Source organism: Hyperolius riggenbachi, chromosome 5 (assembly GCF_040937935.1).
Source record: "Hyperolius riggenbachi isolate aHypRig1 chromosome 5, aHypRig1.pri, whole genome shotgun sequence".
Classification (NCBI taxonomy): Eukaryota; Metazoa; Chordata; class Amphibia; order Anura; family Hyperoliidae; genus Hyperolius; species Hyperolius riggenbachi.
This window is the reverse complement of record NC_090650.1, coordinates 137,801,569-137,827,080: the sequence shown is the minus strand read 5'-3', so window position 1 is coordinate 137,827,080 and position 25,512 is coordinate 137,801,569. Positions and strand designations below refer to the sequence as shown.

General features: G+C 41.8%; 1 protein-coding gene across 2 annotated transcripts in view; it reads right to left on the bottom strand.

The window, feature by feature from the left end:
• Nucleotides 1-2,753: 2,753 nt before the first annotated feature.
• CCK (cholecystokinin) overlaps nt 2,754-25,512 on the bottom strand; it is a 34,291-nt gene continuing 11,532 nt past the window's right edge. Inside the window, exon 3 of one of the 2 annotated variants that reach the window (XM_068234494.1) lies at nt 2,754-4,150. In XM_068234494.1, the coding sequence (XP_068090595.1) occupies nt 4,011-4,150 (140 nt within the window). In that variant the 3' untranslated portion in view covers nt 2,754-4,010. The remainder of the gene's footprint in view (nt 4,151-25,512) is intronic. The other variant, XM_068234495.1, reaches the window with a different exon arrangement.

The window sequence follows — 25,512 nt, the reverse complement described above, 5'->3', positions numbered from 1 at the left end:
ATAAATCACGTACAAAACAAACTTTATGGCTTTAGGCCTAATTAGCCAAGATATACCTGTATAATTTGTCATTGTATCTCTCACATGTTTGCCCTTTGCCTTCACAACCTGGCAGATCCTTCAGAAAATGCACAGGAGATCCAACTTCTTCAGGCAGGTCAGTTCTAATCTTCCAAGTGAAGCTGCCACATCTCTTGCATCATTTTTAACATTCCAGTCAACACATTGCAGTCTTTGCTTACCTGCATATAAAATAACCCCATATACCGTATTTCCTGCCGTATAAGACACCCTGGAATAGGCGCACTTAGGTTTAGAGGGCAAAAACCAGAGAAAAAAACATATATACCAAACCTGGTGCATCCATAGTCCAGAAGAGTCTTGTAGATGTCCTTCCCCAATTTTGTGTCCTCCTGTGTACCCTTCTGGCCCCCATGTGTCCCCTTCTGTCCCCAGTGTGTCACTTTCTGTCCCCACTGTGGTCCCATCTGTCCCCCGTTTTGCCTCCTCTGTCCCCCGTGTAGCCTCTTCTGTCCCTTGTGTAGCCTCCTCCATACCCTGTGTGAAATATGAGAAGCAGCAGCGTGACTCACCTCATCCAGCAGCTCCCGTGGCGACAACAGACCTCTCCAGTTCTGCATGGCTCACCCTAGTGATGGCCTCTACTGATGATGCGATCACTAGGGGAGCCATGCAGGACAGGAGAGGTCTGTGTTCACCGCTGGTCTGCTGGATGAGGTGAGACATGCTACCACTTTTCAAACTTGCATACGGTGGGGAGGTAGAGAGGGCTATACTGGGGACAGAAGAGGCTACACGGGGGAGCAGGAGACACGGGGAGACAATACAGGGAGTCCTCGATGTCTTGGGGGGTTGGCGGCTCGTATCGACGGGCATTTTTATGCCGACAAATACAGTAAATGCATTTTATATACTGGCAAATACGGTAATTGTGCATGCAATTAAGAAGGATTAAAAGGAACCTAAACTGAGAGGGATATGAATGTTTCCTTTTAAACAATACCAACTGCCTGGCAATAGTGGTTGAATCACATACCTGAAACAAGCATGCAGCTAATCCAGTCTGACTTCAGTCAGAGCACCTGATCTGCATGCTTGTTGATTGGCTGTGGCTAAAAGTATTAGAGATACAGGATCAGCAGGAGAGTCAGGCAACTGGTATTATTTTCAAATTAAAAATCCATATCCTTCTCAGTTTAGGTTCCCTTTAAGGCATCTGTCATATATTTATTATTGGCTAATTTCTTTAAAAAGTTTTGTAATGCAAGTGCCATGGCGAAAGAGTAGGTTGTTAGCCACAAACGATACACCTTTTTTTAAGACCTCATTGATTCACTCTCAAGTGGCAGCTTTAGTCATCTTAAAAAGGTAGTAGGCATTGTAAGCATTTCCTATAGCTATATATTACTGCATATTTGTATGTAGCTCCCCTCTCCCATTTAGGTGTAGCCTGGGCTGTTTAATAATTCTCCCTCCCAAAGCATCTTGGGAGACCAGAGATATTTTGTGCTGGCATTAGGACACTCCATAAACGAACATTCTGCAGAGCTCTCCTGCCAGTACTAAAGATGTTGCCGCCTGTGATATTTTTCAGAAAGTAATTGAGGGGGAGAAAAAAGATTTGATGACGTGGGAACACTAACTAAATGATTTATAAATTAATAGTGTAGAAAAATTTAGCATCCGTGTGTGTGTGTGTGTGTGTGTGTGTGTGTGTGTGTGTGTGTGTGTGTGTGTGTGTGTGTGTGTGTGTGTATGTGCACGCGTGTTTGCTTTAATGTCCTCTATATGATAATGAAGTGCAAATGTACACATTTTAAGGTTGTTTTAATGAAGGAGATGCGGACTGAAGACCAATAAATTCACGAGCTTGCATATTTTTTTAGTTTATTTACTGTATTCCACAGTAACAGTAAATTAAATCTTCCTCTTTTTCATTGTTTGTTTATTAAGAATATACATCATATTACAAATCAACCTGTTTTAGTTTTTTTTTTGTTTCTTTGTCAGGTAAACTTTTGTGAACAGAAAATAACTTCACCTTCCTTTTCCAAGTCTCAAGGCTTGGTGACAGATAATTTGACTCTATTATTTTTTATGCAGTTAATATATCTTTACTACATAGCAGTAAAGCAAAATCTTTCTTAAAGGACAACTGAAGTGAGAGGCATATGGAGGCTGCCATATTTATTTCCTTTTAAGCAATTCACATTGCCTGGCTGTCCTGCTGATCCTCTGCCTCTAATACTTCCAGCCATAGACCCAGAACAAGCATGCAGCAGATCAGGTGTTTCTGACATTATTGTCAGATCTGACAAGATTAGCTGCATGCTTGTTTCTGGTGTGATTCAGACACTACTGCAGCCAAAAAGATCAGCAGGGCTGCCAGGCAACTGATATTGTTTAAAAGGAGATAAATATGGCAGCCTCCATATTATTCTCATTTCAGTTCTCCTTTAAACTTCTAATGCTTGCCAGTCAAATCAGCATGTGGTGCTAAAAATAATTTTGTGATCACTTGGCAGGTGCAGGATATACACCAAAATATATATATTTTGATTATTGTGATAATGGTGTAAACAGCATAGGCAACATAGGGTTTCTATGCAGTGAAGCTGTTTGGACACATTTAAAGCACACCTAAACAGGTTCAAAAATTGTGTTTTTACAAACCTAGGACTTCTTTCAGCCCCCCCCCCCCCCCCCCCATAGTGTGTCAGGTCCCCCTACATCTTCTAGGTCCCCTCCACTGCGTTACTGTCAGGTCCAAAATACCTGTGACTGGAGCTCTAGTCACGCCTACTGCACATGCATGGTTTCATTTGTGTGCATCCACTATTGTGCTCTCATAGTTGGGAGCCTTCTGTGCATGCGCAGTTCATACTTTTGAGAACTGCACATGTGCAGATTGCACTCTTGGAGACAGGACCATGCATGCACAGTAGTTGCTCTACTCACAGATATTTCAGAGCTGGCAGTAGAGCAATGGAAAAGGACCCAGAGGACGCAAAGGGTCCTGACACACTGGAGGGGGCTGGAAGAAGCCCTAAAGTAAGTAAAAGTCCAATTTTTAAGCCTGTTCAGGTGTGCTTAATATCCTTCAACCCTGCTAATGACCCAGTCTACAGGGCTCTACCTGATGGTGGCCTTAACTGACTTTTTCTATTGGTGACAGTCCTTGGTGGGAGCACAGTCTACACCAGGGGTCCCCAAACGTTTTGGGTCGAGAGCCGGGTCAACATACTTCATACTGCTGGGGGGCCAGAGTATACATAAAATGAAGTAGAAGTCTTTGCGGGCCAGACAGTGAAGCATACCCAGGTGACAACCTAAAGTCTAATTGGACAGCAGTGTCACCTGATGTGGAGTTTGATTGGAAACCAGCGAATTACTGCTTTCTGGCTTCCATGGGGATGGGTGGTGCCAGCACTGCTATTCTATATGTGGCCCACCAATATTTAAAGATGTAGCTGACCGCATATATAAGTAATACAATTTGTGTGTGTGGGGCCGGTAAAAAAGCCTCAAGGGGCCACATTCGGCCCGCGGGCCTTAGTTTAAGGACCACTGGTCTACACAGACAGTACTCCTGCCACTCAGTGCTTCTATAGATGAAGCTCATTTGAATTACAAATAGTGACTGTTTTATTATTTAGTAAAACATGGGCAGTTTTCCATCTACAGTTTATTGTGTAACACCCAGCAACTCGGATTGACAAGAGACGTTAAACAAAATAATTTTTTAATATAGTATATTGGCAGTGTGGAAAGAAATTGAAAAGGAAAAAAAAAACTTGAAAACAAAATTGAGAAGATAAAGAATGTTTTTTTGGAAAATTCTGCATATGTATATTTCATTGTTTAGTTTTACAAACAAATTTACAACAAGTACATAATAAATATATGTTTAAAACACTGATTTGTAAAGACAACAAATTAATTTATTTCATCTGTACAGAAATTGGAGCATTTTTAAAGGTAAGGGCATTTTAAGAAGAGTATTCATATTCTTCAGCACTACGACGGCCAAAATCCATCCATCCCATGTAGTCTCTGTCATTTATCCGGTGGGTGGGATCAATGATGGCCCTGTTTGGCAAAACTGCATAGCGTCCAGTAGAAGATCCTGCTGAAATGGCAAACAAGAGGCATACTGAATTTGCAAATAAATAAACTGAGAAGTGTATGGCATTCGCTCATTAATTATCTTAATGATTAAAAATGATCTTGGGTATCAACAGAAGATGATCGGTCAAGGCATCTACTGGTGATGGTGTTCAAATATGGGTTACTGAAATTCGTAAACCCGATTCCACCCATCAACACCCTTCAGCACCCAAAAATGTGGACAGGGTCAGGGGGTTTCACTAATTTGCGCTCCTGCCTACATTTCTGGATTCTAAAGTGTGGTGACAGGTGATATCGTGTTTCCGAATTTCAATAAACTGAATTCAAACACTAAAACTAGCCCCACTCATTTTTATAGCAAGCTTGTGCTTTATCTACTGTTAAGTCACCACCTAAATATATTTATTAACCATATAAAGATTCTACAGGTACACAACAACAACAAAATTGGGTAAATGAGGGCCAAAGCAAGCCACGTTATGCACATTGCATGTAATATGGGGAGGGGAATAAATTGTGTTTCATCCTAAATAAATCCTATGACTGCCAATTCTTATGCGCTCTCCAGTAGTGGAAAGGAGAACAAAGCTTCATTACATTTTCCCTGCATCTACTTATTTGCTTAACTGGGTAGAGGACTGATGAAAATCCCAGTGACATTGAAAGATAAACAAACAGATGTTTTAAGGCTGATTGTTCAAGATGCTCTGTGCAAATGGGTAGTATGGTACCCCCATTTGAACCACCATATATTTTCTTCTGTAATATTACAATTCTTATCAAACTGTTAAAATGATAAAGACAATGATCAACCTTCCCTGTCATCACACAGACTATATTTGACTCTCTCAGAGAAACACTCCTATCTGTAATCATCTTTCTGCAACAAAAATCTAGCAAGAATCTTGGCCTATGACTCCAGCTGCTATGCTAGCACTATGTTTAGCACTTTGTTATGGGCATCTTTGGGCCCTCAAGCAAGGCTTGGCCTATCTTTACTTTATTTTATCATATTGTGTTTCTTAAGGGGTAGGTGATTTTATCCCTAGCAGCATTCCAACTCTGTCTGTTTTTATTACGCACTGAATGTAGGTGTACAATAACACCATGTACCGTCATTATTTTTATGTGGGTGTAACATTGTGTTGCTCGGTATGTGTCTGAACTTATTTTGTCTTTTTTATATTTTGTGGCCTCCCTCCAGGAGTCTCTTCATCATTTTAAATACGGTAGCTATTTTGTCTTAAATATCTCGACCCCCTGTGTGGGGTACTGATTAGCTTTTCTGCTGTATTCTGTTGCTTTAAAAATTTGGAAAACTTAGATACTAAAACAATATTAATATGTGTAGTAATGATTGAAAAATACTGTGCATATAAACCGTTTACTGTAAGCTAAGGACCTGACACAAAAAACGATTTCCCAAGTGCACTGCAGTTTTAGGATGTTGAGATTAATTTGTCTGCTCCAACTACAGTGACATAAGAGTACTGCATTTTAAGTACTGCAACATTTTTTTAAATTTTTTTTTTAGAACAGTAGGCCTTTAAAGTATATCACCTCTAACACATGTCCAGAAAGCAAGGTGTTTCATTTTATGATTGTAGAGAAAACCATGCAGATCTTTACTATACTTAATTATTATATCTAGGTATTTATAGAGCAAAGGCATTTTCATAACCACAAGGCCCAGAAGAAGTAGGGGATTCTCAGTTCATTCCTAACATGCTCAGTAGCCCCTCTATCTAAAATCAACCAACTAGGGCAGTCTATAGATCATGGGCTTTTTTTTTATCCATTGACCAAAAGGTTGTTACTAACCTATTTTAGTTCCTGGACGTAGAAACTACGTCCAGGAACCATGCGCGCTCCCGCGGCCGATAGTGCGCGTGCACGTGCGCTCCCGGCCGCGGCTCGTTAGCCAGGCAATCAGTGAATCGGGCTATGGTGCCCGATCACTGATTCCTCTTCCCCGCTGAAAAAGTGACAGCTTCTCTCGGAAGCTGGGCTTTTTCTGGCTGTAGCGCCCCCCATGCGTCTCTCTAAGCGTATGTTACGCTTAGAGTGATGTCATGTAAACAAACTCATGGCCATCTTGTGGCCAAAAAGTAAAACTACAACTAAAAGTTAAAAAAATTAAACTCAAACACACATTTATATTATAAATCTATTGTTTACATCCCACCCTCACAAAACTACCCAAATAAAATGTTTAATATAAAAAAACAAAAAACATTACAATAAAAAAAAAAACATGTAAATATTTACCTAAGGGTCTAAACTTTTTAAATATCAATGTAAAGATGAAATATTTCTATATTTTTTTTATTTTAAACTTGTAAATAGTGATAGATGCAAAACGGAAAAAATGCACCTTTATTTCCAAATAAAATATTGTCGCCATAAATTGTGATAGGGACATAATTTTAACGGTGTAATAACCGGGACATATGGGCAAATACAATACGTGAGTTTTAATTATGGAGGCATGTATTATTTTAAAACTATAATGGCTGAAAACTGAGAAATAATGAATTTTTTCAGTTTTTTTCTTATTCTTTCTGTTAAAATGCATTTACAGTAAAGTGTCTCTTAGCAAAATGTACCCCCCAAAGAAAGCCTAATTGGTGGTGGAAAAAACAAGATATAGATCAGTTCATTGTGATAAGTAGTGATAAAGTTATAGGCTAATGAATGGGAGGTGAACATTTCTCAAGTGAAAACGACGGAACGCGAATGGGTTAAGGATAAAGAAGAATAGGTTCAAACAAAGAGAATGCAATACAGAAAGTGAACATAGAATTCACATAGTAAACCTAGTACAATTGAGTACAAGGTTATCCAGTGGAGTCCAAAAAAATACCATAGTAATAAAATAACTATCTGCGATATTTAACGTTGGAATGCAGAGGCAAAGGGAGGAGGCAAGGAGGCACAAAAAGCATACAATACAATAGAGTAAGAGGTATAACTATACAAAACCAGATCAGCTGGAATTAATATATTAAGCAAACGGTCCCAGATTTTATTAAATTTGGAGGCACAACCCCTGTGTTGGTAGACAAGTTTTTTTAAAGGGAAGTAGGTTCTTAACCTTGGATTTCCAGATCATGGGCTTTTTAGTGTTCCTCTGTAACTCCAAAGCAGCATCATTGTTCCAGAGGAGCAACTCAGAGTGCAATCGACAAAGGATCTGCATCATCACAGCCAGAATACTAAAAGGAGATCATCAGGTGGCCAAGGTTACTGGAAACGTGATCTAAAGTGTAACTTACTCAGCTAATCAAAAGATCTACATGAGAAAGGGAAATCATTATATCCAGCACCAATGAATAGAGCATGGGGATTGGAGAAATCATCATGGTGGGGATGAGGGCCTCAATGCTCAACAGTACCTGGAGCTGCAGTTCCCAATAAAATGTTACCATGGTGTTCTTTAGTTACTTCTTTTCTGGAAACCAACTTTTGTTTAGAGAAGAAGATGGGGCAGCTGCATGAAACTACATCTTGCCATCTCATTCCCACCAATTGATTTGATCACAGTTGAAATTACTCTCAATGCAGAGGCTGTGGAAGCACACACAGAAGCTCAAGACAGAAACAAAAAAGAGCCAAACTGCCAGCAAGCAGAAAGTAGCACAAGTGGCAGCCAAACATAAGCAGGTACACACAAAACAGAATCTACATACAACCCAGCAGGAGGTGCACACATAGACTTTCCAGTTTTAGTGAAACAAGACTAGTGACAATGCTTTATAGACACATATTTTGCCAGCAGGGATCACTGGAATATCATCAGATTCAATATTTCCTGAAACTAATTTCTTCCCATGATGCACACTTCAAGATCTTTACACACAAAACCTTTTTTTGTGGATTACACTTAGTGGCAACATTGTTTTCCTTACCAACAACTGAGCAGTGCATAATAGCAATTGTCCACCATTGTGATGGTTTAGGACCACCTGTGTAGACAGAAAGAAATCAAATGACAGACCTTTTCATGAATTTCATCTGTGAAGAGCTGCGGAATGTTGGAATCTTTGCATATATGGGGATTTTCCAGAGGACTGCAGGAGATGGTTAACTATATTAAAGGCTGAGATGAAGAAGCCATAAATAGAACCAATTGGAGAACTGCATCGTTCAGGTGTCCACCAGAGCAGGTGTTAAAAACTAAAACTATGCAGTTTCAAATCTCTGTCATTTGCGAGTAGCCGAGCCATACTTCCTTCAAAGACTATAAGTCATGGGATACTTATCAAGATGTCCACACACTAATCAATCGATTTCCCCTTGCAGATTAAATCACTGTGATCAAATTTGCTTGAAATAGATGTTCCAACATGGCCAATAAAGCATAATTTTGATCAATTTTTGGCCCAAAATATTAATTGGTCCGGATGGAAGATCTAGCTTGAAAGGAAGCAGGAGCATGGCAGTAGGCAGTAGTCAAGGGTTACATAGGCAGCGACGTCCCCAGGTCTCCCCCTTCCCCAGATAACTGCAGCCAGTTAAGAATTTCCAATAGTGACAGTAAGCGCAAATGGGTTTTTTTTTTTTTTTTTTTTTTTTTTGCAGCCTTAGCACATGGTACTTTTTTTTTTTTGCTAGGAATACAGTTGTTATGATACTTTCCAGAAACTCCTGCCTTGCTGCAGGAGTAAATCCCTGCACTTACTTTCAACACATGATAAAAGACTGCAACCCTCACCTCTATTATATTGGCAAAGCAAGAATTGCTGAATGTTTAGTAAATTGCCAGTTGTGAAATAGAAGTCGCCTGCAGACACCTGCAGCAAGAATTTTATTTTCAACTAAACCGTTTCTGTCCTGGATTTATTTAAAAAAATAGCCTCTTGTAGTCATGTCCCCACTACTTTATAAACCTCTCCCCAATTAAGAATAGCAAACCCTACCCTTACTGTATTATGCTGATCTATTCTGTCTTGTATGTCACTCTTTGACCCACAATTTGGGTGTATATGTAACCTAATAAATAAGTAGAGTATAAATCACTTGTTTCCATGTTTCAACAGAATTTTGTATACAATGAGGGTCTATGGGACTTTAAAGAAGATACATTCTAGGATACTAAATCAACTCAGTCATAGGCCATTAGTTTGGTTAATAAATTTGCCATTGGTGTAGATTGTGTGGCGTACACCCTGTAAGCAGGACTTATAGGACAGACACTCTCAGGGCACAAGTCTACATTACCTATTCCATTATTGGAGCATACATTCTACCACCTGGCTTTTAGCATCTATAGGTCTCTCTTCATTTGATCATGACCTTCATTTAATCATCTCCCTTCCCAATTGAACTTTCCCTTGTTCCTAAGGAGACCCTTTTATACACTACACAGAATACCCATTAATTACAGTGGGATGCGAAGGTTTAGGCAATCTTGTTAATTTTCATGATTTTCCTGTATAAGAAGTTGGTTGTTACGATATAAAATGTCACTTTAATATATCATATAGGAGACACACACCGTGATATTTGAGAAGTGAAATAAAGTTTATTGGATTTACAGAAAGTGCGCAGTAATTGTTTTAATAAAATCAGGCTGGTGCATAAATGTGGGCACTGTTGTAATTGTATTGATTCCAAAACCTTTAGAACCAATTATTGGAACTCAAATTTGCTTGGTAAGCTCAGTGACCCCTGACCTACATACACAGATGAATCCAATTATGAGAAAGAGTATTTAAGGGGGTCAATTGCAAGTTTCCCTCCTCTTTTAAGTTTCTCTGAAGAGTAGCAACATGGTGGTCTCAAAGCAACTCTTAAATGACCTGAAGATAAAGATTGTTCACCATCATGGTTTAGGGGAAGGATACAGAAAGCTGTCTCAGAGATTTCAGCTGTCTGTTTCCACAGTTAGGAACATGCTGAGGAAATGGAAGACCACAGGCTCAGTTCAGGTTAAGGCTTAAAGTGGCAGACCAAGAAAAATCTCAGATAAACAGAAGCAACGAATAGTGAGAACAGTCAGAGTCAACCCACAGACCAGCACCAAAGACCTACAACATCATCTTGCTGCAGATGGAGTTGCTATATGCGAGAGTGGTGCAGAGGAAGACTTTTCTCCTCCCACAGCACAAACAAAGGTATACTACAGCGCATTTGGACAAGCCAGCTTCATTTTGGAATAAGCTGCCGTGGACTGATAAAACTAAAATTGAGTTATTTGGGCATAACAAGGGGTGTTATGCATGGAGGAAATACAACACAGCATTCCAAGAAAAACACCTGCTACCTACAGTAAAATATGGTGGTGGTTCCATCATGCTGTGGGGCTGCGTGGCCAGTGCAGGGACTGGGAATCTTGTCAAAGTTGAGGGACGCATGGATTCCACTCCATATCAGCAGATTCTGGAGACCAATGTCCAGGAATCAGTGACAAAGCTGAAGCTGCCCCAGGGCTGGATCTGTCAACAAGACAACAACCCTAAATACTGCTCAAAATCCACTAAGGCATTCATGCAGGGAACAAGTACAACCTTCTGGAATGGCCATCTCAGTCCCCAGACCTGAATATAATTGAAAATCTGTGGTGTGAGTTAAAGAGAACTGTCCATGCTCGGAAGCCATCAAACCTGAATGAACTAGAGATGTTTTGTAAAGAGGAATGGTCCAAAATACCTTCAACTAGAAACCAGACTATCATTGATACCTACAGGAAATGCTTAGAGGCTGTAATTTCTGCAAATGGAGGATCTACTAAATATTGGTTTCATTTCTTTTTTTTGGTACCCAAATTTATGCACCTGCCTAATTTTGTTTAAACAATTATTGCACACTTTCTGTAAATCCAATAAACTTAATTTCAAGTCTTAAATATCACTGTGAATGTCTCCTATGTGATATATTTAACCTTCCTGGCGGTAAGCCCGAGCTGAGCTCGGGGTAAGCCGCCGGAAGGCACCGCTCAGGCCCCGCTGGGCCGATTTGCATAATTTTTTTTTGCTGCACGCAGCTAGCACTTTGCTAGCTGCGTGCAGTGCCCGATCGCCGCCGCTACCCGCCGATCCGCCGCTATCCGTCGCGCCGCAGCCGCCCCCCCCCGGACCCCGTGCGCTGCCTGGCCAATCAGTGCCAGGCAGCTCTATGGGGTGGATCGGAATCCCCTTTGACGTCACGACGTCGATGACGTCATCCCGCCCCGTCGCCATGGCGACGGGGGAAGCCCTCCGGGAGATCCCGTTCTTTGAACGGGATCTCCGGATCTCCGATCGCCGGCGGCGATCGGAGGGGCTGGGGGGATGCCGCTGAGCAGCGGCTATCATGTAGCGAGACTTTAAAAAATAAAAAAAAAAGATTTGCTGCCCCCTGGCGATTTTTTTGCAAACCGCCAGGAGGGTTAAGTGACATTTTTTATCATAACAACCAACGATTTATACAGGGAAATCATGAAAATTAACAAGGTTGCCCAAACTTTTGCATCCCACTGTACCTGTGCTAAAAAACCCTACCAGAGTCTCATCCAGCTGTCAGTGCAGGGTATCTTTTAACCACTTCTGCCGTATTATGCTTTTGGGCTGGACACTTCTACTGAAGAAGTGAAATTTCACAAAACACGTCGAGCTAAGTGCCTGGCCCTATAGACCTATTGCTTCTCATTTTTTATGTATATTGTATTGCCACAGTGAAGTTAGGGAAGCATAATACTGTATTTTCTCCTACACACTCGAGGCTATGAATTGAATAAACCCCTATGGGGAATGTTATCATACCTGTTGATTATGTGATGTATAATATAAAATTATACTTATATTTATGGCATACGTATGTTGGTTTATGTTTTAAACTCTTGATTATAAACTTTTTTTGGTGTTTTGTTAATTGAAGAAATATGTTTTATTAACCAAAATAAAGACCTATAAATTGATTTACTCTATTTTATTATTATTATTTAGTATTTATATAGTGCCAACATCTTCCACAGCGCTGAACAGAGTGTATATTGTCTTTTCACTTAACTGTCCCTCAGAGGGGCTCACAATCTAATCCCTACCATAGGCATATGTCTAGTGTAGTGTATGTATCATAGTCTAGGACCAAATTAGGGGGAAGCCAATTAACTTATCTGTATGTTTTTGGAATGTGGGAGGAGTGCCCAGAGGAAACCCACGCTGACACGGGGACATCATACTAAATTCGTACAGATGGTGCCCTGGCGGAGATTGATCTGGAGACCCAGCGCTGCAAGGCAAGAGTGCTAACCACTACACCACCGTGCTGCCTATCTTATATTGTATTCCATTTAAAGTCCTGTAGACCCTCATTGTATTCAATATTCTTTGGATATCGAGAACGCATTGTGTAACTGATATTCACTGAAATGTTTCAATAACACAAAGCAGGGGCGTAACTAGAAGTCACCGGGTCCCCCTGTAAGAATTTGGATGCCCACACCCCCTGCCCCCCGGGTGACTGCTCAGGGCCATTTTGGGGGGGGGGGGGGGGCAGGAAGGGTCGCAGCATGAGGGGAGAGCATTGGACATCAGTGGCTCGGAGACCTCCGTGGTGCATGGAGGTATGTGTCCTGCCTGCCGCCGCTGCTTCCACTGATAGATGCTGGAAGGGGTCAGGGGGAGTGCTGAGAGGAGAGCCTGAGGTGAGGGAGGGGGGCTGTCCCCCCTCCCCGCTGATGTGCAATGCTCTCCCCTTATGCTGTGACCCCTCCTGCCCCCCTCAAAACAGCCCTGAGCGGGCCCCCCCGCGGGTGCAGGGGCTGCATCCCCTATTGTTACGCCCCTGACACTAAGTTAAAGAAAACCGTAGCAAACACTAACCACACACTAGTACATAGACAATTGTCAATAAATATAAAATATCATAAGTGATTCAATTTTGTTGTATTCATCACCTGGTGCAAATCCCTATTCAAAGTGTCACTCTCCACTATTTACTGTGAAACATACCTCCCAACATTTTGAGATAAGAAGGAGGGACACTTTTAGACACACCCCCGAACCAGGCCCCCACCACACGCCTAGTCACTGATACCAGAAAGAATTCAAAAGTAAAAGATGAAGTTTTATAATGCAGACCACACTGGTTCTCTCTATCATCATTAGTTCTCCTCCCTTTAAATATTTTCAAATAAGAAATACCGATATATCAATTTAAATTATGGAAACAACGTTTAGAGTCTATTAAACACATTTTTCTGTAGAAGAATCCATATACTAACACAGATCTGTGCATGAGTCCTGAAAGAGGGACAAATGAGGAAGAAAGATGGACAGAGGTATTTAGTGCCCAAAGAGGGACGATTGGGACATATTTTAAAATAATGGTGAGAGAATCCCCAGGGAGTATCCAATGCAAATGTAAATAGCAAAGATGTTCTTAGCCTTGACAGTGATTGTGAGGAAGTGTTGGAGGATTTTGTGAGGATCTCTGTCTCACATGAAGATGGGCTCATTCAGGTCAAATTTCTGCATACAACATATTTTCAGTCTCTGTGTAATGCCCTTTAGACCTCATTCACACCTAAAAACAAAAACGCAAATGCAAGCATTTAGCGTTTTTGTGTGCACTGTCTTTTTTCCCCCCTCTCGGGACTCCCCTACGCACTGCGTATTTAAAAAAAAAACACTTTTTTAAGCGCTTTGCCAGAGCGGTTTTGAGATTCACTCCCTGAACACTTTAACCCGGAAAATAATAAATTCAATGTATTTATTCTAAAAAACGCGAATGCAATCGCAGCATAAAGCAGTTTTGTGAGCGTTTAGCGCTCTTCCTATACCTTCCATCATAGCAAAAATGCCCCAAAAATGGTCCAGGCACCGCTTTGCTAAACGCACAGCGTCTGAACCACGCTGATATGAACCTTCTCATAGAAATTCATTGCACAAGCGTTTTGTGGGAGATTTTAAAAAATGCCTGCGCTTGAAAAAAGGCCAAAAACGCCCCTAGTGTGAACAAGCCCTGAACCTGGGAATTACATAACTGTGTATTCAACATGTTGAACCTATGATTATCAATGTCAGATAGTCTTTTTTTGTTTTGTATTCTGTTACAATTAATAACATACAATTAATAACAAGCAATTAAAAAAAGCTTGCTGTACTAATTATGATATCCCACATGAGATCCCTGGGGATGTCTTAGTAAATCAGGCATCCAGAGTCTTTTTAAGTAAATCCAGGATCGAGTATATGAGAAAATAAAATTTCTATCAACCTACTGGTGGTAGGCCTGCTCGTCATTATTAGTTACAATGCCAATGATGGTGGTGTCAGCAGGTAATTATAGTTGAATTCTTGAAACACGTGGGGACCTTGCCTTCTCATAGCTGCTTGAGTTGATGGAGGTTGGGCGCCAGCTGCCAAGTCTTCAGGCAGGCTGGTGACATGCTGTAAGGGCCTGAGGCTTTCCTAGTGCTCAGTGTTGACAGGTGGCATAGAACATTGGCCTTACTAATGCCCGGGGGGAGGGGTGGGGCTAGGGTCATTTCTATCAGAGGCAATAGGGGTTGCAGTGTTTTAAAGGTTTTCTGAATTAGTCAGGAGGACATCCCAAATTATGATGTTTACAAATGCCTTAGCAAATCAGGAGATGCTTGGAGATACCGTAGTAAATCAGGCTCCTTCCATCTCTTCTTTTCATTTTCCGCTTTCCTTTCTCCTTCTACTACTATTTATAATTTTTGGTGCAGATGTTTGGTTTTTGTTTTCGGCTATTTAAGCAATTTAAAAGTCGGAAGTTCTGTTTCTGTTATAAAGTCTAATTTCATTCAGCTCTTCAAAAAAAGAAGTCTATAACCCAGCTCAAATGAGTTATCAAATCTGCCAATGATCTGAACCTTGTGCCACGCCATGGTAAAGACATCACAGAATAACACATACACAAATCATATATATGGATAAAGTCATTGCAAAATTCACTGATCTAGATCATAGCTTGCCAAAGTTTTACACCCTGACCATGCTCAATGTATACAGCCCTGTACAACCCCCCCCCCCCCCCACACACACACACACACTATATTTCCTTCCTTCTACTGTACCAGGACCCAATTACATAGCCATCCCCTCTCTCCTTTCTACCACACCACCCACATCATTCATCCCTTACCATCCCTCCTCTCCTCCTACTCAAACCATGCATCCCCTTAATTCTGCAGAGCAGGAGTAACTCATCAGTGAGGGACATTTCTAGTAAGTGTAGAACTGCTCTAGTAGTTGTAGAGCTACTCAGAACCCTTAGTCACCCTACCGTTTTTACTGTGTTTTCCACCTTTGATTTACCTGCAAGTGACAACTCACCTGTGTTCTCTGTGGCATAGCCCTGACATAATATGGGCACACTAGGAACAGGATTGGATTTTGGGAGTTAAAAAAGGGAGGTCAATGCTCCTGGCAGCCTGGTTCACAGGCCCACCCTAGGCACAACATCAGTCACCATAGCCATGGTCCCAATGATGCTCTTGACATAGGTTGGGTAATTGAGGAAAATGTCTACATATTTAAAACTACATACTTCAGTATGCCTTATTTACAAATCCATCTTCAAGGAAGATTATTCAATGCCTTTTCCACTACTGTGTTGAAGAAACACTAAAGCCAACTGTGCAACATCCTTATTGTTTTTGAAATCACAGCCATATCTTGGCTGTCTAACTTATCATCAGTCTTGGAGAAACAGTGCTCAAAGGTTTACAGTGAACACCCCAAAACTGCACCTTTAACAGCAGACAATAAACTCACTGGCATTTTGACCAGGTGTAAACCAATTAAGGCGTTTTCAAACAAAACCTTGTAGGTTGATAGCACTAGTTTAACAGGGGTAGGGTTGTACATATGTCAGTGTGCAACTCTCAGGAAAGCAGATGGCATATGTCAGTGCAACTCTCAGGTAAGTAGGTGGAAAGAAAGAGCCACTGGATTATGAGTCGCCACCAGTGTCTACTCCATAGAAGTTGCATCTTCACATGTGTACGGACCTCCCCACACCTCTCCTCACCCAGGCACAGAAGCCAGATGTGTAGCTATAGCTGCCCAGCTCTGATAGTCCAAATTATAGCGGTAGAGTGTTTACTTATTGAAGAATAAACCTGGCCTCCTGTAACAACCATGTTGTACCTAGACCTGTTTTCTCTTATGAACTAGAGCAGTTTAGACATTTTAGTTATGTCCCTGTTTATTCAGCAATGGCTTGATCACAACTTATGACACCTTAGTGATACTGTACTGTATATACCTAATTTTTCTGGGAAAAGCGAGACTTTCTTTGGGTGCTTTCACCCCCCAGGAACTATATTATTTCCTATGCAGGGAAAATAAAGAAAAACAAGGAACAAATGCAGTCTCTCAATTTTCACCCATTTTGGTTTTAAAATAAAAAGTGCCATAGTAGATAAAAATGTATACAATTATAACATTACATATACAGTACATTTATACAATATTATCTACAAATAATTTTTTTCCCCAATTCATCATAAAACCCAAATTGTGTTGCTGCTACAATGTATGGCAACGATGTTAGATTCTGAGATAAAGGTAAGTTTTCTTGCATCATGTACTTTTAGGACTGAAATGATAATAAACACATAAAGGTAAAAAGGAGAAATAAAGGTTTCTAAAAATAGTAAATGGTTGTTTCATTATGCAGGGTGTGTGTACTCAAAAGTGGTCAGAGTTATAGGATGTGGCTAAACAGTATTTTCATTTTAATAGCCCCCCTCTTTTTTTATATTGTTCCCTGGAGTCTAGTGGTTCCCCTCCCCTTCCTATATTATTTCCTGGTAGTCTAATGCCCCCTCCCCATAACTCTCTCTTTCTCAGCCTAGACAAATATTGCATCCACTCTGCTTTTACCTAAACTTGTGAACTCAGAATTTACAACGCCTCTGTGACAGTCGCAGTCACAATTCTGTGAGGGATTGCGTAAACAAGAGGTCTAATCTAATAATCAGCAAACAACCTCTCAAGACCCCATTTAGATTTTCTGTTTCATTTAAGGCATTTTAATGACATATATTTATGCCTGCAAAAAAAACTATGTATCCCCTTTTGATGTGACATGTATATAGCTGTCTGTTCCAACAGCTTGTAAGCAAACAGGATTTAACCGCTTGCTGCCTGCGTCACGCCAATATGCGTGGCCGCGGCAGCAGGCCCAGGACCAGCTAACGCCAATTGGCGTAAAGTCCTGGGGCAGCAGTTTACGGGAGTGTGACACGGCTGCCCCCCTGGGGGACAAGAGAGCGATCGGCTCTCATAGGCAGAAGCCTATGACAGCCAATCACCGTGATTGGCCGGCTGGGGGGTGGGAGGGGATTTAGAAAAAAGAAGAAGAAAATAGCAAAAAATATTCAAAAAAAACCCCAAACAAATATTTATAAAAAAATTAAAATAAACACGGGGGGGGGGGGGGGGGGGGGTGTCAGACCTCACCAACAGAGAGCTCTGTTGGTGGGGAGAAAAAAAGGGGGGGGGGGGGAAATCACTTGTGTGCAAAATTATACGGCCCTGCAGCTTGGCCTTAAACCTGCAGTGGCCAATTAAGGTTAAATTAGGCTGGTCACTGGGGGGTTTAACACCATGGTCCTCAAGAGGTTAAAGAGAAACAGTAAGCAAGAATTGAACTTCATCGCAGTTTGTAGCCATTACCCCCTTTCTCATGAGAGATCTTTTCCTTTTCACAAACTGATCATCAGGGGGCTGTGCATGGCTGATATTGTGGTGAAACCTCTCCCACGGTGTGATGTCAGGACCATGGTTCTGACATCACACTGTGGGAGCCTTGTTGCATTGTGGGAAATAACAGCTATTTACAGCTGTTTCCAACTGCCAAAAAAAAGCAAGCAGCATCTCCTTCCACTGACATCACCTGCCAGCAGTAAAAATGTCACCATTTGAGAAATGTCAGAATGTTAATCAGGGAGAGGAAAGATTTTACAATGGGCAAACACTGGGCAAGTCATTTATTTATAATTATTGTAATAATGAAGCACTTTTTTATTACATTATTTTCACTGGCGTTTCTCTTTAGGTCTGGCGAAGGCTGCACAGCCAAAAGCTTGCTTACGCTTATTCTTTTAATAAGTGGTATCATCCTGACTCAAAACTTCTTCCTTTCCCCAACAGTTTGGCTGCAACACACTTTGCATGCCCTAGGCCCTCCCCACTCAAAAAAAAAAATATTGGGAGGGTGGTGGTGTCTGTAAATAATCAGCACCTGATGTCAAAAACTCCTAGATGCACCACTGTCTAAAAGGGACCTCCTAGTGAGCAAATGTGAGGACTGCCTTTTATTCTTTCAAACTATGCCAACTTCCTGCTGATCCTGTGTCTCTAATACTTTCAGCCACTTATCCAGGACAAGCATGAACGTCATGTGCTCTGAATAAAGCCTGGCCATATTAGCCACATGCTTGTTTCAGGTGTCTGAATCCTACACTACTACTGCCAAATGGATCAACCGGATTACAAAACAATTGGCATTGTTTAAAGGGAAATACATTTGGCAGCCTTCATATTCCTCTCACTATGGTGTCCCTTTAAGTGTACCTGACGCATGGCAAAGCTACCCTAAGGTAAGCATAGAAGTATTTTCATGCTGAATTCACATACCACTGTGCATTGTACGTTCCTCTCCTCGTTTACTCCTGACCCAGTAATCACTCCTTGAAAAATGTGACTTTCTACCAACATCAAATTTTCAGACAGGAAGAGGTAGGCTTGTTGCAATGTTCCCTTCTATCACCCTTCCATTCCTTCCTCTACCCTTAAAGACACTCTAAAGCGAATGTAAATTTACTTTTTTAACATGCAGTCATGTTAATCAGTATAACCGCTGCTAAAACGCTGTTATCCCGTGGCAAAACGAGGGGTTTATACCCCCAAATCCCCCCTGCAAAATCCACGACTTTCTTGGTCGTGGATTTTGCTGTTCATGGAGGCAGAGCTTACGGCTGCAGCTCTGCCTCCATGCACGTCAATCGGATCTCCGCCTCTCCCCGCCCATCTTTGTGAAGGCAGATTGAGAGGGGCGGGGAGAGGCGGCGATCAGTGGGGATTGACGCGCTGAGAGGCAGAGCTACAGCCATAAGCTCTGCCTCATCAGGAAGCGCTCCCCGGAGGTAGGAAAGGGGATTTGGGGGGGTATAAACCCTTCATTTTGCCGTGGGATAGCAGCGTTTTAGCAGGGGTTATACTGCTTAACATGACTACCTGTTAAAAAAGTAAATTTAGACTCGCTTCAGAGTCTCTTTAAAGGGAGTGAATGGGAGGGTGAGTAAATTTAATGTTTAAATTTTAATATATCTTTAGGAGGATACCCAAAATAATAATTATCCGCTTAAAGAGAGTCTGAAGTGAAAATAAATCTTGCTTTTTACCTGCTATTTAGTTAAAGCAGTATGAGGAGTGAGGAGACATGAAACACCGCATTCCCACAGCAAAACGAGGGCTTAATACACCCCCAACTCTGGGGGAAAAAACATCCACGACTTTCAAAGTTGTGGATTTTGCTGCCCAAGGAGGCAGAGCTTAGTGCTGTAGCTCTACCTTTACTGAAGTCAATCTGCTCACGGATCTCCACCTCTCCCCACCCCTCTCACTGAAGGAATACTGAGATTGGCGGGGAGAGGCGGAGATCAGCAGTGATTAACTCCAGTAGAGGCAGAGCTACAGCGCAAAGCTCTGCCTCTTTCAGGAAGCGCTGCCCACATGTGGGGGGTATAATGCCCTCCTTTTGCCACAGGAAAAAGCAAGAATTATTTTCGCTTAAGACTCTCTTTAAAATGTCCACACAAAAAAATTCTTTATTAACTTTCTTCACATACACCAAAGATAAATGTCAAATTGAACAAGGAGTGATTATAAGGACTAAGGAGAGAAATGGACAATGCAGAGAGGTATGTAGACCCAGTATGAACATTCTTCTGTACTTGCTTCGGATAGGTTTGCCTTGGGTATGGTGTATTTTAAGTTAAATTTTACTTACCATATACAAATTACCTTACATCTGAATGTGTTTTAGGTGGACAAGAGTGTGACTGAGGTCATCTGAGGATGTTTACTAAAAGATATGCTTGGCAGGTGATAATTATCCTTGCTAATAAATCAAGGTACAAGCATTTCCGTTGCAGAACCGTAAACAGTAAATAAGAAGTGAAGACGGGATCTCTGTTCTTTTCTTTCTGGCAAAGACTTTAGTAACTATTCATGTCAATGAATACAATATTGATTATGAAACAATCTTTACACACAGAGCTATCACTATGCACCTTATTCTCAACCCTCACTACTTCTCTGAGTGAATGAATAAACAATGTTTGCTGTCATGTCACTTCTACTAAATCTCATTGACATGTTTTATTCAGGGACCTGCACAATAAATAATCGCGGTGCAATATTGTTCTTTTGTATTTCTTTTACTTTACTGTGAATGCCTACCAGTTTCAAATCGCGCTACTAAAACATTTAGAAACACTGTGCAGTACTAAGCTTCCAGGTTTGAATCTTACCCAGGATACCATCTGCATGGGGTTTGTATATTACCTGTGTGTCTTTGTGGCTTTCTTCTTGGCTCTCTGGTTTCTCTGGTTTCCTCCCACATCTCATACTGCAGCGCCGGATCGGTTGAGTGCCAGGATAGTAAAATATCAGCACCTAGCCTGACCTTACTTACAGTGGCCATACATGGTACAATTTTTTCATACAATCTTACCATTTCTATGTAGTATAAGGGTAAATTAAGTGAATATTCTGAGGCTAATTTAGGCAGTTCCCTTATATTACATAGAAATGGTAAGATTGAATGAAAAAATTGTACCATGTATGGTCACCATTAAACTTGGGCACCCAAACTACCCAAAAGTTTTAGCCTATTATCTACAATTGGCTACAAACATTAAATTCCATGTAGTAGTTATTATTATTATTTTTATTTTTTTTTATATAGCGCCAACATATTCCGCAGCGCTTTACAAAGCACAATAAGACGACAAGGGAAACATAGATACAACTAACACATGTACAGCAGAGTTCCAAGCAGCACAAATATTGTTACAAAATTAAAAATTAGGAGGATGACCCTGCCCTTGTGAGCGTTGACCGGCTAACACTCGCACTGGGCGCCCAAATGACCGGCTGAGCACCTGATTGCCGAAATTTAACACAGGCGTCTATGAGTTGCCTGCCAGTTACGGCACCCAAACGACCTGACCTGCCAAAAAATTAGAAAATGGCTATAGCAGTAACAGCCCAACAACTAGAACTATTTTCTGGAGGGATGAAGAGGAGGTAAATCCACTTTCTATTCTGCAATCCTGGACTTGCTTTGAAATGTGCAAGATATTTCGATCTGGAGACTGAGTTTGCTAAGAACTGCCTTTGCATCGTATGATCCTGGAATATAGAATCATTAAAAAGGATCAATGTTTGCACTGTAGAGTAGACCTGATTAAATAAAATGGTCTTTTGTCTTCAAACTGTAGTACTTTATATTTGCTTCCTGTCATTTCCTGACAGCCAATCTGTGAAGGGATGTACCAGTTCCAATTACCCATAGCCTGGGGTTGCCTAGGAAAGCTAGTAAATCCCAGGTTTTAATGTATTCAACTAAAACGAGTTCAGAAACTAGTTTCTCCAAGCAGTGAGCTATACATGATACAAATATTTTATCTGACCTGCCAGCAAGTACAAATAGAAATCTGGTATAAGCTTGCTTGTGGCTTGGGGGCTTGTAATGTCCTCATCTCAACCCTTGCTCTATAACTGTTCCATATAAGGCTATTGATTCAGCTATTCGGTCCGCTGAAAATATTTATGGTCCATAAAGGGAGAATAAGAATGTTAATTAGGTTGATAAAAAGGTGCCTTATTACTTTAAATGGTAACTCCTTACAGCATCGGATCCACCATGCATTATAGGATCAGTAAGCATAGATGGCTTAGTTCTCCAGTGGTTCAACCCATTGTTGGCTGGCAGAACACAAAGCGTATCCATGGGCAAACATTAAAAATCACTGCAGATAAATTTCGACACAGAGTGAAGCTGAAAGACTGCTCACCCTACGCCTGCTGAAACTTCCAGGTGGCAGTAATGCTATTCCCCCTCTGAGTTGAGGCAACTCGGGGGGGGGGGGGGGGGGGGGCATGTAATTCGGGCACCGGCTATTGCCGGGGGCTGAAGTACCTCTGTTTTTCTAATTTGAGCTGCAGCACAAATTAGACACTGAGCGCCGCTATAGATGCAATTTTCATTGCGGCCTATGGCGGCTCCCAAATTATCAGCCCAGCTGTGCACCAAAATTAGCTGTCTTGATCCTTGGGGCCTTTACTGTCAATGCTGTACCTCTAACATACGGTGTGCCCCGGCACCAGAGGCAAAGCTTTCAAAGTGTTCCCCTGAATTGTGCTCACCTCAGTATATGTAGCAGATGTGTTGCCACTATTAAGTTGGTTCTCTACTTATTCACTATTCTCAGTATAGGTAGCCATATGTACCCCCAGTATTCGGTAGCCCCCTCCCCCCAGTATAGGTAACAGATGTACCCCCAGTATAAGGTAGTCCCCCTCCCCAGTACATGTAGCCAGATGTGTCCCTAGTGTTACTTTTCCCCCTCCCTAGTGAAGATGACTAGATGTGCCCCCAGTATTAAGCAGGTACCCCCACCCCCAGTATAGGTAGCTAGATGTTCCGTTCAGTTTTAGGTAGTTCCCCACTTCAGTAAAGACAGCCAGATGTGTCCCCAGTGTTCGTTTTCCACCCTACCAGTAAATAAACCAGTATTAGGCAGGTTTCCCTCATCCCCAGTATAGGTAGCCAGATGTACCTCAAGCAATAACCAGGCACCTTCAATTCCCCCCTCCTCAAGCAAACCCTGATGCCCACGCTCAATGTGTCCACATAGCCCCCCCCCCCCAATGCGTTGGTTAGAGGTCTCCTCAGAACTTCACTGCACTGCAGAATACTACAGATAATTTAAGTGCCTGATTGCCTCTATCAGCCCCCCTCTCCTCCATACCGTCATACTTGAAGTTTAGGGCTGGGTTACATTGTCCTGGTCCATCCACAATACATGTGACAACAATCGCCGTTGCTGAGACACAGAGAGGAAGCCAGGGTTATCAACATGGAGTCCCGCCATCCTGCTGTCCTGTTCCCCTGCCAGGGTCACTAGCGTCCAGTACTGCACAGAGAGCCAGTCAACAAATGGGGGGCCCCTCTCAGTTTTAGGCAATACTGCAGGAAGCCGGCACTGCTCTGTTGAAGCAGAAACTGACTTTCCTGCTGTTGCCCAGCAAAACTGACACCACAGCTATGCTCGTCATCTCTCTGATGACGGTGCAGCTTGATATGGCATAGAGCATGTGCCACCGGGTTCAGAGTGGCATAGAAAGATTAGCTGGCAGCTCCTTCCAGTCCGGACTCCGGACAGTCAGTGGAGGACACTATGTCCACTATCAAGAGGAACGGAGGTTAGTTCAGACTAAAGGAGGTGGTGGGAGGGTGGAGAGGAATGCGTCCACATAGAGCTGTGCCCTAAAGCCGCTGCCTTTTCTGCCTCTGCTTTGGCCCAGCCCTGCATGCTACAAAACTGAGCTTCTTGTCATTGGAGGTCTGCGGCTAAAAGCAAAGCAGCTCCAGTCTCAATCAGCACCTCTATGGATAAAAAGTTCTAGGAGGAGAATTCTTTTTAAAATTGGCTTGTTGACTTTCAAATCTTTGCACAATTCTGGCCCTAGACACCTAAAAATTTGTTACAACTGCATTACACCTCCCACAATCTTAGATCAAAAAGCTCTAATAACTTGGTCATCCCCAGAGTCTGTCACAAAACCTTTGGAGACAGAGCCTTCTGTCATGCTGCCCCTACACTTTAGAACCCCTTGGCACACCTAATCAGATCTCCATCACTGGAATCATTAAAATCCAAACTGAAAAGCCATCTGTTTGGTCTAGCATTTATAAACACATTTCCTCTGTAACACAGTCCACCCTGCAACTATGTATTGATCTGAGACATATCTATGTGCTTTGAGTCCTTTGGGAGAAACATTCCTTACAAATATTATTGAATTGTATAATATATAACTGAATCAATATTCTGTAGATCCTATGTACATCCTAGAAGTATGTACTGAAATCTATTTATCAGTAGAGTACCAGTGGGTTATTAGGAGTCAATACAATATATATCATATTTTTGCCAATCAATATGTAGGCTTGAGAATTTGGAATATTCTTCAGTTGTCATAAATATTTGCTGGACTGTGTGTGTAGTATCTTTGAAATAGAGCAGAATTTCATCAGGATATATTGCAATGATGTCATCATCTGGTCCTAGTTTCAGGCCATGTACCGTATATACAGGTCCTTCTAAAAAAATTTGCATATTGTGATAAAGTTCATTATTTTCTGTAATGTACTAATAAACATTAGACTTTCAGATATTTTAGATTCATTACACACAACTGAAGTAGTTCAGGCCTTTTATTGTTTTAATATTGATGATTTTGGCATACAGCTCATGAGAAACCCCAAATTCCTATCTCAAAAAATTAGCATATTTCATCCGACCAATAAAAGAAAAGTGTATTTAAAACAAAAAAAATACATGGTCGGGAATCCTTTTGCAGAAATGACTGCTTCAATGCGGCGTGGCATGGAGGCAATCAGCCTGTGGCACTGCTCAGGTGTTATGGAGGCCCAGGATGCTTCGATAGCAGCCTTAAGCTCATCCAGAGTGTTGGGTCTTGCGTCTCTCAACTTTCTCTTCACAATATCCCACAGATTCTCTATGGGGTTCAGGTCAGGAGAGTTGGCAGGCCAATTGAGCACAGTAATACCATGGTCAGTAAACCATTTACCAGTGGTTTTGGCACTGTGAGCAGGTGCCAGGTCGTGCTGAAAAATGAAATCTTCATCTCCATAAAGCTTTTCAGCAGATGGAAGCATGAAGCGCTCCAAAATCTCCTGATAGCTAGCTCCATTGACCCTGCCCTTGATAAAACACAGTGGACCAACACCAGCAGCTGACATGGAACCCCAGACCATCACTGACTGTGGGTACTTGACACTGGACTTCAGGCATTTTGGCATTACCCACTCCCCAGTCTTCCTCCAGACTCTGGCACCTTGATTTCCGAATGACATGCAAAAGTTGCTTTCATCCAAAAAAAGTACTTTGGACCACTGAGCAACAGTCCAGTGCTGCTTCTCTGTAGCCCAGGTCAGGCGCTTCTGCCGCTGTTTCTGGTTCAAAAGTGGCTTGACCTGGGGAATGCGGCACCTGTAGCCTATTTCCTGCACACGCCTGTACACGGTGGCTCTGGATGTTTCTACTCCAGACTCAGTCCTCTGTCTCCGCAGGTCCCCCAAGGTCTG